This window comes from Haematobia irritans, chromosome 5, assembly GCF_050003625.1.
Source record: "Haematobia irritans isolate KBUSLIRL chromosome 5, ASM5000362v1, whole genome shotgun sequence".
NCBI lineage: Eukaryota > Metazoa > Arthropoda > Insecta > Diptera > Muscidae > Haematobia > Haematobia irritans.
The window spans coordinates 97,999,538-98,015,302 of NC_134401.1; the positions used below are offsets into that span (position 1 = coordinate 97,999,538).

Here is a 15,765-nt window from a genome sequence, read left to right on the forward strand (position 1 = left end):
GAAAATTTTGTCAAAGTTTTATTTTCATAGAAAATTTTTTAAAAATTTTATTTCTATAGATAATATTAAACCGAAAAAAATGAGTGAATATGAGTTTTAAAGGGTGATACGGTCAAAATTTGGTCAAGGGAAAACGCGTGTAAATCGGTGAAATCGTTTATTTAAAAAATCAAATTAAATTTCTTTTTCAAGTTCAATTAGTATAAAATTCAGGAAAAATATTCAGCTAGGCTTTCGCTTTACCAAATCCGAATTGCCGGGCCTCACGCTTGACACCTGCCATCAGATTTTGTACAGCCACCTTGTCCACCTTCTTCGCCGCAGAAAGCCAGTTTGCCTTGAACTGATGCTCGTCCTTAGCAGTTTTTTTGGTCTTCTTTAGGTTCCGCCTGACAATAGCCCAGTATTTCTCAATTGGGCGGAGCTTTGGCGTGTTGGGAGGGTTCTTGTCCTTGGGAACCACCTGCACGTTGTTGGCGGCGTACGACTCCATGGCCTTTTTACCGTAATGGCAAGATGCCAATTCGGGCCAAAACAGTACGGAACAACCGTGTTTCTTCAGGACAGACGTTTATTCAAACACTCTTTCATGTAAATGTCTTGGTTGACAGTCCCGGATGCTATGAAAATGCTGCTTTTCAAGCCACAGGTACAGATGGCTTGCCAAACTCCTGTCCCGGATAAAACTCCTGTCCCGGAAGCTGTTTGTAGTCGGCTTTGATGTAGGTTTCGTCGTCCATTACCACGCAGTCAAACTTCGTCAGCATCGTCGTGTACAGCCTCCGGGATCGCGCTTTGGCCGTCGTATTTTGTTTATCATCGCGATTTGGAGTCACTACATTCTTGTAAGTCGATAGTCCGGCTCGTTTTTTGGCTCGATGGACGGTTGTAGACGATACACCCAGCTTATTTGCGGCATCTCGGAGAGAGAGGTTAGGGTTTCGCTTGCAATTACCGTCAACTCTCTTTGTCGTCTCAGCGGCTTCCTGTTTTCGATTTCCCCCCGATCCAGCCTTCCTGGCTGTCGACAAACGTTCCCCAAACACTTTAATTACATTTGTAACGGTTGATTTGGCAACTTTTAGCGATTTTGCCAGCTTTGCGTGCGAGTAGCTCGGATTTTCGCGATGCGCGAGCAAAATTTTGATACGCTGCTCTTCTTGCTTGGACGGCATTTTGACAACTGAAGAGTGAATTCTAAAATCAAAATAGGAGAACATTCTACACACACACCTTCAAAATGAGGGGTGTTCAGGTTTTTTAAATGCAAAATTGAAAGAAATACGTCAAGTTTATATTGACCAAATTTTGACCGTATCACCCTTTAAACACTCATTTTATTTTCGCAAAAATTTTCTAAAGGAATTTTATTTCTATAAAATTTTGTCAACATTTTATTTCTATAGAATATTTTGTCAACATTTTATTTCTATAGAAAATTTTGTCAAAATTTTATTTCTATAGAAAATTTTGGCAGAATTTTTTTTTCTATAGAAAATTTTGTCAACATTTTATTTCTATAGAAAATTTTGTCAAAATTTTATTTCTATAGAAAATTTGGTCAAAATTTCATTTCTATAGAAAATTTTGCAACAATTTTATTTCTATAGAAAATTTTGCAAAAATTGTATTTCTATAAAAAATTTTGTCAAAATTTTATATCTTTGGAACATTTTGACAATATTTTATTCGATAGAAAATTTTGTCAAAATTTTATTTCTATAGAAAATTTTGTCAAAATTTTGTTCTATAGAAAATTTTGTCAAAATTTTATTTCTATAGAAAATTTTGTAAAAACTTTATTTATAAAATTTTTGTCAAAATTTTATTTCTATAGAAAATTTAGTTAAAATTTTATTTCTATAGATCGCAATATTCGCAATATTTTATTTCAAAGAAAATTTTGTAAAAATTTTATATCTATAGAAAATTTTGTCAAACTTTTATTTCTACAGAATATTTTGTAAAAAATTTAGTTCTATAGAAAATTTTATCAAAATTTAATTTCTATAGAAAATTTTGCAAACATTTTATTTCTATAAAAAGTTTTGTCAAAATTTTATATCTTTAGAAAATTTAGTCAATATTTTATTTTTTTTTTTTTAAATTTGGACTCATCTTTGTATGTAGAAATACAATTATGACAATTTCAAGAATCATTGCGGAGAGTATAAATGTTATCTAACCAAAAGGTCTTGATCCAAATCGTACTCAATTGTGACTGGTTGTTCTATATATCTGAGCTTTACATTGGATCCAAGACCTTAGCCCTTGTCGTTGTCGCCACAGATTTGATGCCTGTTATGCATTTGGGTATTTTATACGGTCTTACACTTTACGACTTCCATAATTGACGTAACATATGTATTATTATCACAATTTTGTTGTTATGCTTACAATAAAAATCCCATTATTAGTTATACTTACATTGGAAATTCACTTAAAGCCTCTCTACTGCCAACTGATTTCTCATATGTGTTTATGTAGGATTGAGGTTTGATGCCACCTTGATTCCAATACAGGACCATCAGAACAAATATCATAGCGGTGAGGAGCATTAGTAAAGCTCTACGCAATGAAACGGCCAAAGCCATTTTGAAAATGTAACGTAACCTGAAATAGAATAGAGCAAAAGACAAAATGGTTACCACCTCATAGTTTTCAAAGAAAATTAAAATAAAAAGAAGGAGAAAAAATTAATTTAAAAATTGACCTAAGACATGAAAACGAAAGTCTCAAAATAGAAAGTTAAGCTATATAGGCAAACTACCTTGGCCAACTAAAGGCCAAAACAGTTAGATGGAAAATTTAATTGGAAGGAGATTGAAGGTAGGTGGCAGGAAACGCCATTAATTTATGGCTCTGAAACTAATGAAATTGTGTTTTAACAGCCACATTTTGCAAACACAATGCCAGCAATGTTGTTGCCAATTTGGCGCCTTTTTGGCCTGCTGCAATAATGAAAGAAAATGAAGGATATCCAACGGTTTAGTGCTTGCTTTAGCCATAATTATTGTTGCCTTAATGTGTAGAACTTATCATGAAGTTCGCTTAAAAAAACAAACGAACCAAGACATGCAATAGCCTAGTGCACGCATACTACACCTATTGACAGGTGCTATGCACAGTGGGTTACTGCAATGTATGAATGAACAAAACTTAAATCGATTTTTCAATTAATCGACTTTTTTCGACAAAAAGAAGTCAACAAATAGAATGTAGGCATTCTCGTAATCACGTAATCGACTTTTGAAGTTTTTCGAAATCGATTCTAATCGACGAAGAAGTCGGCTATGAATTGAAAGGGGGATATGATACAAAGTCTCTTTATGGTGACTGCGTGGGAAAAAATAAAGAATATCCTTCCCTTGAAAATTTATAGCCGGGTGGTAAATTCAAATAAAGTTCTCTCGAATTTATCTGCACGCACATGAAAATGCACTCAAAAAAAAGTTTACTTGGATCCAAAGATTTTGATATTCCCTTAAGGATTTTGGTATTGATTCCGAGCCAAAGATGCGGCCTCTTTAAGATAAAGAAATTTTTTAGCGACCTACTATCAAATTTTCATTCTTTTTTCGCGGTTTATTAATAAAGGTACTCACATACAATTAAATGCCAATTTAAAAATGCAAATTATAACGGATACTTCAAAGCAAAAATTTTTTCTTAATTCCAAAAAAACAAAAAATAACTTTGAACCAAAGACGCTAAACCCTCAAAATAAGTCTTAGCCTATATTTGAAGCGTTTTTATCTTAAATCTAAAGTTTCAATATTTCAGTTAATTTAAGGACAACTTCTTCAAATCAAAAAAGTGCTTCATTACTTTAAGGAAAATTATCCTTAGTTCACAGACATGGGACTTTAACGGTGTGACGCAAATTTACAAAATTTGTGTCCTAAATTTAATGAAAAAAATTTCTGAAGCAAAGATTGTAAAATTTATTTTAATTAAAATTTCATTATTTTAAAGAAATTTGTGCTTAATATTTCGTAAATTTCGCATCCTAAAATTTAGGTTGCGTAATCTTCAATATCACGTAAATATTTTTTTCAGTGTAGTTGAAAAATTTCGAGTTTTGAAATTTTTAAATAATCGAAAAAACTTTTCGAGAAGTAAAAAATTGTAAAATACGAAAAGTCAACTTTACCAAATTTTCCAAAAGTCTACTTTTTGATTCGTATTGCAATCGCTAGTATATTCAAAAAAATGTTTACTTCAATCCAAAGATTTTGGCTTTTCCCTTAGGGATTTGCGTATTGATTTTTTAGCCATATTTGTATAAACCGGAAGAAAAAATATATGGAAGCTTTATTATCTATTGGAGTAAAATCCCATTGAAAATGGGTCTACCATATGAAACATTCTACCATATTTCCCCAACTCTGGCGTACATATATATGGGAGCTACATCTAAATCTGAACCGATTTCAACCAAATTTGGCACATTTTACGATACTATTAACCGTACTCCTTGTCAAAATTTGACACAAATCTGGACAAAACTCTGGCTTTTGAGGCCATATAAGTGCAAATCGGACGAAAGATATATATGGGATCTACATCTAAATCTGGCCCGATTTAGCTGATATTTTGTACGAGAGCCCCAAAATATTAGGCCGTGCAAAATTTTAAGAAAATTGGGTTGATAAGTACGTCAATTATGACCAGATCGGTGATAAATATATATGGCATTTATATCTAAATCTGAACCGATTTTTTTCAAAATCAATAGCGATTGTCTTTGAGCCAAAGTAAAACTCTGTGCCAAATTTGAGGCATGACATTGAGAATGTCATGCCGTGGTGTCATATTAGGTTCATACATTTGAATAGACGTTTTGATGCATAGTGTTAAATGGCGTTTGTGGCTGAGTGCGCTAAGGCGTTCTGTTATGGTGCCAACAGACCCAGGTTCAACCCCCGGTGGAAGCGAAGAAGTTTTTCATTTTGCAAAAATTCGATAATAAGAAAAGTGTAACAAAAAATACTGACAAAAATAAAAATAAAAAGTGAAATCGGAAAAAAATTTGTTTTTTTAGTTTTTTTAAATTTCTTTATCCAAATGAACTTCCAAGGCACAACTTCTAAAGCAATGCAAAGGATCTATGTTAAAAATGGAGTGCTTCTGTCCTATGATTCAAGTTTGCACTATTTCCGGATCACAAATTGGGAATCCAAACTACATTTTTGGATGCTGTTTTTTTAATAAAACTCGGAAGACTAAGTCAGTCAAAAACCATAATTGATCTTTTAATTTTTATTAATTTTTTTTTCTATTAAAAATTAATTGATTCAACATCAACAACATCAATTAAATTTTTAATTGAATCAAATAAAAAAAAATAATTGGAATTTTCAAATCAATTGATTTTTATACCCATCACCATAGAATGGTGATGGGGGTATAATAAGTTTGTTATTCCGTGTGTAACACATAGAAATATCGATTTCCGACTATATAAAGTATATATATTCTTGATCAGGGAGAAATTCTAAGACGATATAACGATGTCCATCTGTTCGTCTGGCTGTCTGTCTGTCTGTTGTAATCACGCTACAGCCTTCAATAATAACGCTATCGTTCTGAAATTTGACACAGATTCGTTTTTTGTTTGCAGGCAGGTCAAGTTCGAAGATGGGCTATATCGGTCCAAGTTTAGATATAGTCCCCATATAAACCGACCTACCGATTTGGGGTCCTGGGCCTATAAAAACCTTAGTTTTTATCCAATTTGCGTGAAATTGCAAATCTAGAGGTGTGCCGAAAATGGTGCCCATCGGTCTATGTTTTGGTATAGCCCCCATATAGACCGATTTCCCGATTTTGCTTCTTGGGCGTCTAGAAACAGTATTTTCTATCCGATGTGCCTGACATTGAAAATCTAGAGGTATTTTAGGACCATAAAGAAGTGTGTCGAAAATGGTACGTATCGGCCCATGTTTTGGTATAGCCGCCATATAGACCGATTTCCCGATTTAGCTTCTTGGGCTTCTATAAACTGTATTTTCTATCCAAGTTGCCTGAAATTGAAAATCTGGAAGTATTTTGGGACCTTAAAGAGGTGTGTCGAAAATGGGGTGTATCGGTCCATGTTTTGGTATAGCCTCCATATAGACCGATCTCCCGATTTTACTTCTTGGGCTTCTAGAAACTGTATTTACTATCCGATTTGCCTGAAATTGGAAGTCTAGAGGTATTTTGGGACCATAAAGAGGTGTGTCGAAAATGGTCCGTATCGCTCCATGTTTTGGTATAGCCCCATATAGACCGATCTCCCGATTTTTATTCTTGGGCTTCTATAAACTGTATTAATTACCCGATTTTCCTGAAATTGGAAATCTAGTGGTATTTTGGGGCCACAAATAGGTGCGCCGAAATTGTGGTGTATGGGTCCATTTTTTGGTACCCCTATATAGACCGATCTCCCTATTTTACTTCTTGGGCTTCTAGAAACTGTATTTACTATCCGATTTGCCTGAAATTGGAAATCTAGAGGTATTTTGAGACCATAAAGAAGTGTGTCGAAAATGGTCGTAGTTTTCTGCAAATTCGTCTGAAAGTGGAATTCTAGAGGTATTTGAGGAACATTACGTGGTGGTGAGTATTAATCCATGTTTTGGTATAGCCCTCATATAGACCTAACTCCCGAATTTATTTCTAGGACTTTTGGAATCCGGCTGACCACAAATAGGTCAGCCGAATATGGTGTGTGTCGACCCATATTTTAGTATAGCCTCCACATAGGCAGATCTCTATATTTAACTCCTTGGGCTTCTAGAAACCGTAGTTTTTATCCGTAAAATGGAATTTTAGACCCTCAAAAATCTGTATCGCATTTATTTTTACCGGTCCGTTTGGTAAGGCAATGATATAGACCGATTTAACTTTTTGAGGGTAGACCCAAAGAAAAAATATTTTCTTCCGGAATGAAATTTTGGACAAACGAAATTCCCCTTTCGTATAAAGTATTTTCGTTTAGAGCAAACTGACCCTAATTTTTGATAAGCGACCCAACGATTGTCTCTAAATTTTGTGTCAAAAGAAAACTTTGCGTGTCTAAAATTTCGTTCCTCAGAAAAGAAAATACTTCTTTCAGGGTATAACAGGCGCACTGATCATGAAAATTGCTTGAAACTGAAAGTAAAATTTCCAGATTTTACTCATCGTTTTCATTTAAATAATGGCGGAAAAAATCTACAGATTTAAGATTTCAAATCAAGGCGTTGTTTCGTCATATACACGATATGTTTATGATTTCTCTAAAACTCAAACAAAATTGGTTCTCATAAATCCAGAATCTGATCTAGTCTTCATAGGTAGAATGGTTGAACTGAAAATTTGTCATCAAACCGCCTAAAATTCTATATATTATCAAGAAACCCACTACGACGAAGAGTTTTCAAAGTGAACTATTATATTTGATTCATGGTGTGGGTATTTAAGATTCGGCCCGGCGGAACTTATTGCTGTATGTACTTGTTTTATTAAAATATTTGTTGTGCCCAATTAAAACTGTCATTGATACCACCATTTTCATGATTGAAGACATTTCAATTAAAAAATTAATAAGATCAATTAATTTCCCATGTTTGAAGCTTTTTATCTCTTCAATACAAAGATTCAATATCTTAATGAATTTTAAGTTCTTTTTCTTTAAACCACATAAAAAAATTAGTTTAGTTTAAGAAAAATTAGCCTTGCTTGAAAGACATACGACTTTAACAGAGGAATGTACATTTCAAAGATTCGAGTCCTAAATTTAATGAAAATTTTTTTCAACAAAGACTATGAACTTTATTCTTATTTTAACCAAAATCTAACTATTTTAAAGAAATTTGCCCTTAATATTGTGTAAATGACATGTGCTAAAATTTAGGTTGCATAATCTTTCATATAAGGTCAACATTTTATTCAGTGTATACACGGACGAAAAAGACTGTTTTTCATATGTTTGGGTGTAAAAATTATATGTTTGGAGCTCAAATTTTTTAACGCAATATTTTTAAGTGCAAGCATATAATGTTCATAAACTAGCATTATAAAGAGAGACCTCGAGAGTATGCTGCAAGTAAAATAATGGAAGTAACCAATTGGCACCTTAAACATATATCCAAAGAAAATTTCATTAAAAATTTTTACTACCAGTGTATGCCCTAAGGTGAAACATAATATGTTTGAACAATACAAACAATATTTTGTTTGTACCAATCCTGAAAATATATATGCTTGAAGCAAAATGTGTTTGGGGTATATGTTACAGAAGCGAATTTTTTTGAGGGTGTAGACAATCTAGTCTTTTAAATAAATTTAAATTAATATGACTTAATTTATTTTATTTTAATTTATTTCACTATATATTAATTTAATTTGATTATAAATTAATTCTATCGAAAATTCGCGTACGATAACAGAAAAAAATAGTCGAAAAGTAGAATTTTATAAATTTTGATTTAATTTAATTTAATTTGTTTAATTTAATAATTTAATTTATTTTATTTTATTTTAATTTATTTGTGATACAATTTGAAAAAATTTAACCCACTGTACAATGGATAAGGAATAGTATAGAATGATTTAGATATGACGATAATGGTGGTCGTGGCCATTTTAGTTTCTGACCAAAAACGATTGAAAATTGTGTGGTGATTTGTACGAACCAAGTCTTTAGTCCCTCTCCGATTTTGTGTGAAAATTGACAGGAACATTTAAGTTTGTCTACAATTTGTATAAGCCCAACAGTTTTAATGTCTTCGGCGTAGGATGCGTTACGTTATTATTATTATTCTTTTGTTTTTTTTTTAGTTTTGTGACGCCTATGTAAACACACCTTTATCCAAAACTTCATAGTCATAGCTGTCGTATCTTTCGATGGAAAAAGCGTAGGTAACATTTGAGATAGGCATGCATATCCTTTCGTTTATCGTGGCACATCCTTTTACCTTTTGATGTTGATTTTGTGATACGTAATTAACACTGCCAATAGGCAAAAAGTAGCCAACAGGATCCATGAAATCGTTATCGTTTTGTAACAAATGTGATTTTAATAAATTATTTGTTCACAAAAAAAAAAAAACAAAGTGTTCCGCATTTGATCTAAAGTGCCTCTCGCTTTACTAACAGGTTGGCTGATAAGTCCTCGGTCTGACACATAGATGGCGTCGTTAGTATTAAATGCATATTATTTTATATAGTACCAACCTTCAAATGATTCGTGCCAAAATTTTACGTCTGTAAGTCAATTAGGTTGTGAGATAGAGCGTCTTTTGTGAAGCAACTTTTGTTATTGTGAAAAAAAAAATGGAAAAAACAGAATTTCGTGTTTTAATAAAATACTGTTTTCTGAAGGGAAAAAATACGGTGGAAGTAAAAACTTGGCTTGATAATGAGTTTCCGGACTCTGCCCAGGGAAATAAACAATAATTGTTTGGTATGCAAAATTCAAACGTGGTGAAATGAGCACGGAGGACGGTGAACGCAGTGGACGCCCGAAAGAGCTAGTTACCGACGAAAACATCAAAAAAATCCGCAAAATGATTTTGAATGACCGTAAAATGAAGTTGATCGAGATAGCAGAGGCCTTAAAGATATCAAAGGAACGTGTTGGTCATATCATTCATCAATATTTGGATATGCGGAAGTTCTGTGCAAAATGGGTGCCGCGCGAGCTCACATTTGACCAAAAACAACAGCGTGTTGATGATTCTGAGCGGTGTTTGCAGCTGTTAACTCGTAATACACCCGAGTTTTTCCGTCGATATGTGACAATGGATGAAACATGGCTCCATCACTACACTCCTGAGTCCAATCGACAGTCGGCTGAGTGGACAGCGACCGGTGAACCGTCTCCGAAGCGTGGAAAGACTCAAAAGTCCGCTGGCAAAGTAATGGCCTCTGTATTTTGGGATGCGCAAGGAATAATCTTGAGAAGAGAAAAACTTTCAACAGTGACTATTATATGGCCTTATTGGAGCGTTTGAAGGTCGAAATCGCGGCAAAACGGCCCCATATGAAGAATAAAAAAGTGTTGTTCCACCAAGACAACGCACCGTACCACAAGTCATTAAGAACGATGGCAAAAATTCATGAATTGGGCTTCGAATTGCTTCCCCACCCACCGTATTCTCCAGATCTGGCCCCCAGCGACTTTTTCTTGTTCTCAGACCTCAAAAGGATGCTCGCAGGGAAAAAATTTGGCTGCAATGAAGAGGTGATGGCCGAAACTGAGGCCTATTTTGAGGCAAAACCGAAGGAGTACTACCAAAATGGTATCAAAAAATTGGAAGGTCGTTATAATCGTTGTATCGCTCTTGAAGGGAACTATGTTGAATAATGAAAACTAATTTTGACAAAAAAAAATGTGTTTTTCTTTGTTAGACCGGGGACTTATCAGCCAACCTGTTACTTCCCATCCAATTGATTGCGGCCTATCTCGGATTCACAATTGCTCAATCCAAATGAGAAATAAGGACGTACTTGAGCTGATCTAATGAGTCTGTATTTATTATTGAATCGGCCAACATTACGGAAAGCTCTCTATCTGTGGCTGTCTATACAATTACGGCTGGTCTGGCTGGATAGTGTGGAAGTATTTGATAAGTTTTGAAGATGATGCATCTGAGGCACTTGTATCAAACGCAAGAAGAACTTGCCTTCGAAGTTACATGCCAATACAAGGTCTACTAAAGGTTCTAACTAAGGAGGGATTTCAACCTACCTGTTACGCAGACGGGGAACGTATGGGCAGAGTCTGCAGTTCCTGTGTATGACATATGACTGGACAATATCCAGGGGCCTTGAATGTTAACAGGGACAAGACAAAATTATGCCTATTCATTAGAAGGACTAAAATTAACATATATATCGCATCGATTTGGTTGGACAATACGATCCCATTGTCTGATAAAATAGAGTAAATAGGAGTAACCTTAGACAGGAGACTGAATTGGAAGAGCTACAGATTTGTGGCACTATGCAGAAGAGCGGTAGGATCTAAATGGACCTGAATCCAAAGGTGACGCACTGGATATAGTATGAGAGAGTAATCAAGACAATTCTGACATACGCGTTGATACTCTGATAGACATCAATGGAGAGGAAGTGTAATATAGTAATTGTACAACGGGTCCAACAGACATATTGTCTCGGTATAACTGGGGCAAAGAAGATACTGGACTTAAGACCTATCGAGGTTCAGATCAAAAGCGTAGCTGCCATGGCTGCGATGAGATTGAAGATATTGGGAGAATGGACAGAAACACAAAACATGACGAACCATCAAAGGATGATAGGGGAGTTGGTGGGTGAAATGGGGGATAATGCAAAATTTCCATAATCATATACTTGAGTTGGTCATAGCTGCCGAATGTGTCATTCTAATGCCAGTAAGTTGGTTCTGGGAGATTGGGACATCAGAACATATACAAGAGTGAAATAACTGTTACACAGACGGACCAAAGATTGATGAGAGGACGGGACTTGGAGTATATGTGAAGGACCCATATATTGAAATCCTATTCTGATTACCGAACCACAGTGCAATCCTACAGGCAGAAGTGCAAGTCATAGTGGAATGTTTCAAATGGCTCGCAAATAATACGAGGCCAAAATTTTCACATATAGCCGCAGGGAAATGAAGTCATTACATTCAAGACATTACGGTTCGAATGCGAACCGTATTAGAATGCAAAATAATGCTCAAAGAAAACTCGCAATATGGCAGGATCCATATCATATGGGTGCCGGAATAAGAGGAAACGTAATGGCAAATATAATGGCTATATATAATGGCTAGGACACATAGGGAAGTGAATTTAGAGAAAGCAAAACCAATATAGGCAACACGTGCCGAGTTGGATGAATGGGCATGGAAGGCACATGAAGCGATGTGAAAAATGCAACGGTCGGAAGGGTGACGAAAATATTATGGGGTGGCCCAGATAAGGAAAAAAACTTGAGAATTACTCAAAGAGAATAGGAGTACCGTGCGAATAATGACCGGGCACCGCATCATATGGGTGCCGGAATAAGAGGAAACGTAAAGGCAAATGTAATGGCAATTAAAGCTAGGACACATAGGAAAGTTAATTTAGAGAAAGCAAAACCAATAGAGGCAACGCGGACCGAGTTGGATGAATGGGCTTGGGAGGCACATGAAGCGATGTGAAAAAAAATGCAACGGTCGGAAGGGTGTCGAAAATATTATGGGGTGTCCCAGATAAGGAAAAAACTTTGAGAATTACTCAAAGAGAGTAGGAGTACCGTGCGAATAATGACCGGGCACCGCATCATATGTTATGGGTGCCCTAATAAGAGGAAACGTATTGGCAAATATAATGGTGATTAGAGCTAGGACACATAGGGAAGTGAATTTAGAGAAAGCAAAACCAATAGAGGCAACACGGGCCGAGTTGGATGAATGGGCATGGGAGGCACATGAAGCGATGTGAAAAAATGCAACGGTCGGAATGGTGACGAAAATATTATGTGGTGCCCCAGATAAGGAAAAAAACTTTGAGAATTACTCAAAGAGAGTAGGAGTACCGTGCGAATAATGACCGGGCACCGCATCATATGTTATGGGTGCCGGAATAAGAGGAAACGTAAAGGCAAATGTAATGGCAATTCAAGCTAGGACACATAGGGAAGTGAATTTAGAGAAAGCAAAACCAATAGAGGCAACGCGGGCCGAGTTGGATGAATGGGCATGGGAGGCACATGACGCGATGAGAAAACAATGCAACGGTCGGAAGGGTGACGAAAATATTATGGGGAAATATTATTAAGGAAACAACTTTGAGAACTACTCAAAGAGTGTAGGAGTACCGTGCGAATAATGACCGGGCACCTCAAATTGTGAGCACATCGGTGACGAATAGGAACAGCATGGGATGGTGTAGATTGCGAGTGCTTTGAGGACCTTGGAACACTGCCTGTGTCAAAGCCCAGCCTTTACTAGGCAAAGAGTTAACCACATTGGTGAAGAGGTGACGGCGACTGGAAACAAATTAGTTAATTCGTTCGAAACGGTTCTTGGAATAAAAGACGGCGTTGAGTATAACGTCTACTGCATGAGTTCTCATGATGCGTCGGAAAAGGAATCAGTTAAACACATCTCATGCGAGGCGTCAGTGAATGTTAGGGACATATAGCTTTAAATTACTGGTGTACCTGGAAAATATGCTAACAGGTTGGCTGATAAGTCCCCGGTCTGACACGTGGATGGCGTCGCTAGTATTAAATGCATATTATTTTTTATAGTACCAACCTTCAAATGATTCGTGTCAAAATTTGACGTCTGTAAGTCAATTAGTTTGTGAGATAGAGCGTCTTTCGTGAAGCAACTTTTGTTATTGCGAAAAAAAATAGAAAAAACAGAATTTCGTGTTTTGATAAAATACTGTTTTCTGAAGGGAAAAAATACGGTGGAAGCAAAAACTTGGCTTGATAATGAGTTTCCAGACTCTGCTCCAGGGAAATCAACAATAATTGATTGGTATGCAAAATTCCAGCAGGGTGAAATGAGCACGGAGGACGGTGAACGCAGTGGACGCCCGAAAAAGGTGGTTACAGACGAAAGCATCAAAAAAATCCACAAAATGATTTTGAATGACCTTAAAATGAAGTTGATCGATATAGCAGAGACCTTAAAGATATCAAAGGAACGTGTTGGTCATATCATTCATCAATATTTGGATATGCGGAAGCAATGTGGGTGCCGCGCGGGCTCACATTTGACCAAAAACAACAACGTGTTGATGATTCTGAGCGGTGTTTGCAGCTGTTAACTCGTAATATACCCGAGTTTTTCCGTCGATATGTGACAATGGATGAAACATGGCTCCATCACTACACTCCTGAGTCCAATCGACAGTCGGCTGAGTGGACAGCAACCGGTGAACCGTCTCCGAAGCGTAGAAATACTGAAAAGTCCGCTGTTTTTTTGGGATGCGCATGGAATAATTTTTATCGATTATCTTGAGAAGGGAAAAACCATCAACAATGACTATTGTATGGCGTTATTGGAGTGTTTGAAGGTCGAAATCGCGGCAAAACGGCCCCATATGAAGAAGAAAAAAGTGTTGTTCCACCAAGACAACGCACCGTGCCACAAGTCATTGAGAACGATGGCAAAAATTCATGAATTGGGCTTCGAATTGCTTCCCTATCCACCGTATTCTCCAGATCTGGCCCCCAGCGACTTTCTCTTGTTCTCAGACATCAAAAGGATGCTCGCAGGGAAAAAATTTGGCTGCAATAAGTCCCCGGTCTAACAAAGAAAAACACATTTTTTGTCAAAATTAGTCAGACGTCAAATTTTGACACGAATCATTTGAAGGTTTGTACTATATAAAAATAATATGCCGGGGACTTATCAGCCAAACTGTTATTAGCAATTTCACGCATTTTTATTCGTCGATCGTTTAATACCATATCATGCACTTTGGCTACAATTTCTGTTGTTGTTGTTGTTGTTGTAGCCCCTGTGGAAAAAGTATAGAAAAAGACAAAACAAACAAAGGATAAACGATTACAAACAAATACAGATTAGACATTTCAAGCATCCACATCCAGTTCAAGGAAGCGTGCTGCCTCAACTGGATGTGTCCAAAGCGAAGCAGGTGTCAGATCTGTCAGTCTAGCAGGACATTCGAAGAGGTGCCTCGTGATATGAGGCGAATGTCCACAATTCGGGCAAACATCCTGAATTGCCGGGTTCAATATGGAGAGGTAACTGTTTAAGTACCTAGAGATCCCCGATCTTAGCTGGGATAGCACCGACCTGGTTTCTCTAGGAAGCCGTCTCTCATCTTCGTTGATCGGTGGTGGCCTACCTCCCAGTACAACACTGCACTGGTAGGAGTTGATCGCATCTTGAACCGCTGCCGTGTGCACTGCACTCAATGCCGTCCTTATTCCCTCATCACTGTCATCGCCGATCACATGTTCTATTGACTGTAAGTCCTTTCTAAAATCAAACCGAATGGGTCTACCCCTCTCGGTCGTTGCCCTCCTTGAGGTGGCGTGGTTCGGGTGGTTTACACTTCTACACTTTATCAGGTGCTGTTGGGTGAGGAGGGTACAGTGTTGCCTCACCGATAGCATTTAGGACTCATGATGCAGATGCTGTTCCGGGGTCTTGGAGTGACACCCGGTCGCAATCCGCAGCGCAGTATTTTGCACCGTCTGGAGATTTCTCCATTGGGTATCGCTAATACTGGGAGTCCAAACAGGGGCTGCATAATCGATAAGGGGACGACCAATAGACTCGTAGGTCTTTTGTATCGTCTCTTTATCTTTCCCCCAGGTGCTACCAGCCAATGCCTTCAGGATCTTGTTTCTGCTCCCAACCTTCTTAGCTACCACTTCCGCATGTTTACCAAAGAGGAACAGGCTATCAAACGTCACACCAAGAACCTTGGGGTTCCTGGAAGTGGGGATACTCTGGCCACGAATGTGGATATCGAGTTCCATGTTCACCTCTTTAGTCCACGATGTGAAGATGGTCGCTGTAGATTTGGGGGCAGAAAGTTTCAGATTCCTGTCGACAAAGAAATCCCTAAGTGCAGGTAAGTAGTCATTTATCCTCACCTCAAGCTCCCTTATGTCTCTACCTGTGGTCACTATGGAACAATCATCCGCATAGGTTATCAGGTGGACATCTGGTGGTGGTTGGGGAGCTCCAGCCACGTAAAAATTGAAGAGGAGGGGGGACAATACACCGCCTTGAGGTACGCCCTGTTTGTTCCTCCTGGGCGTTGA

At 37.1% G+C, this 15,765-nt stretch overlaps 1 protein-coding gene across 2 annotated transcripts in view; it reads right to left on the minus strand.

The window, feature by feature from the left end:
• Positions 1–15,765, minus strand: part of fdl (beta acetylhexosaminidase fused lobes) — a 245,327-nt gene that overhangs the window by 21,095 nt on the left and 208,467 nt on the right. For both annotated transcript variants that reach the window (XM_075309931.1, XM_075309930.1), the window contains exon 2: positions 2,428–2,613. In XM_075309931.1, coding sequence (XP_075166046.1) covers positions 2,428–2,594 — 167 coding nt within the window. In that variant the 5' untranslated portion in view covers positions 2,595–2,613. The remainder of the gene's footprint in view (positions 1–2,427; positions 2,614–15,765) is intronic.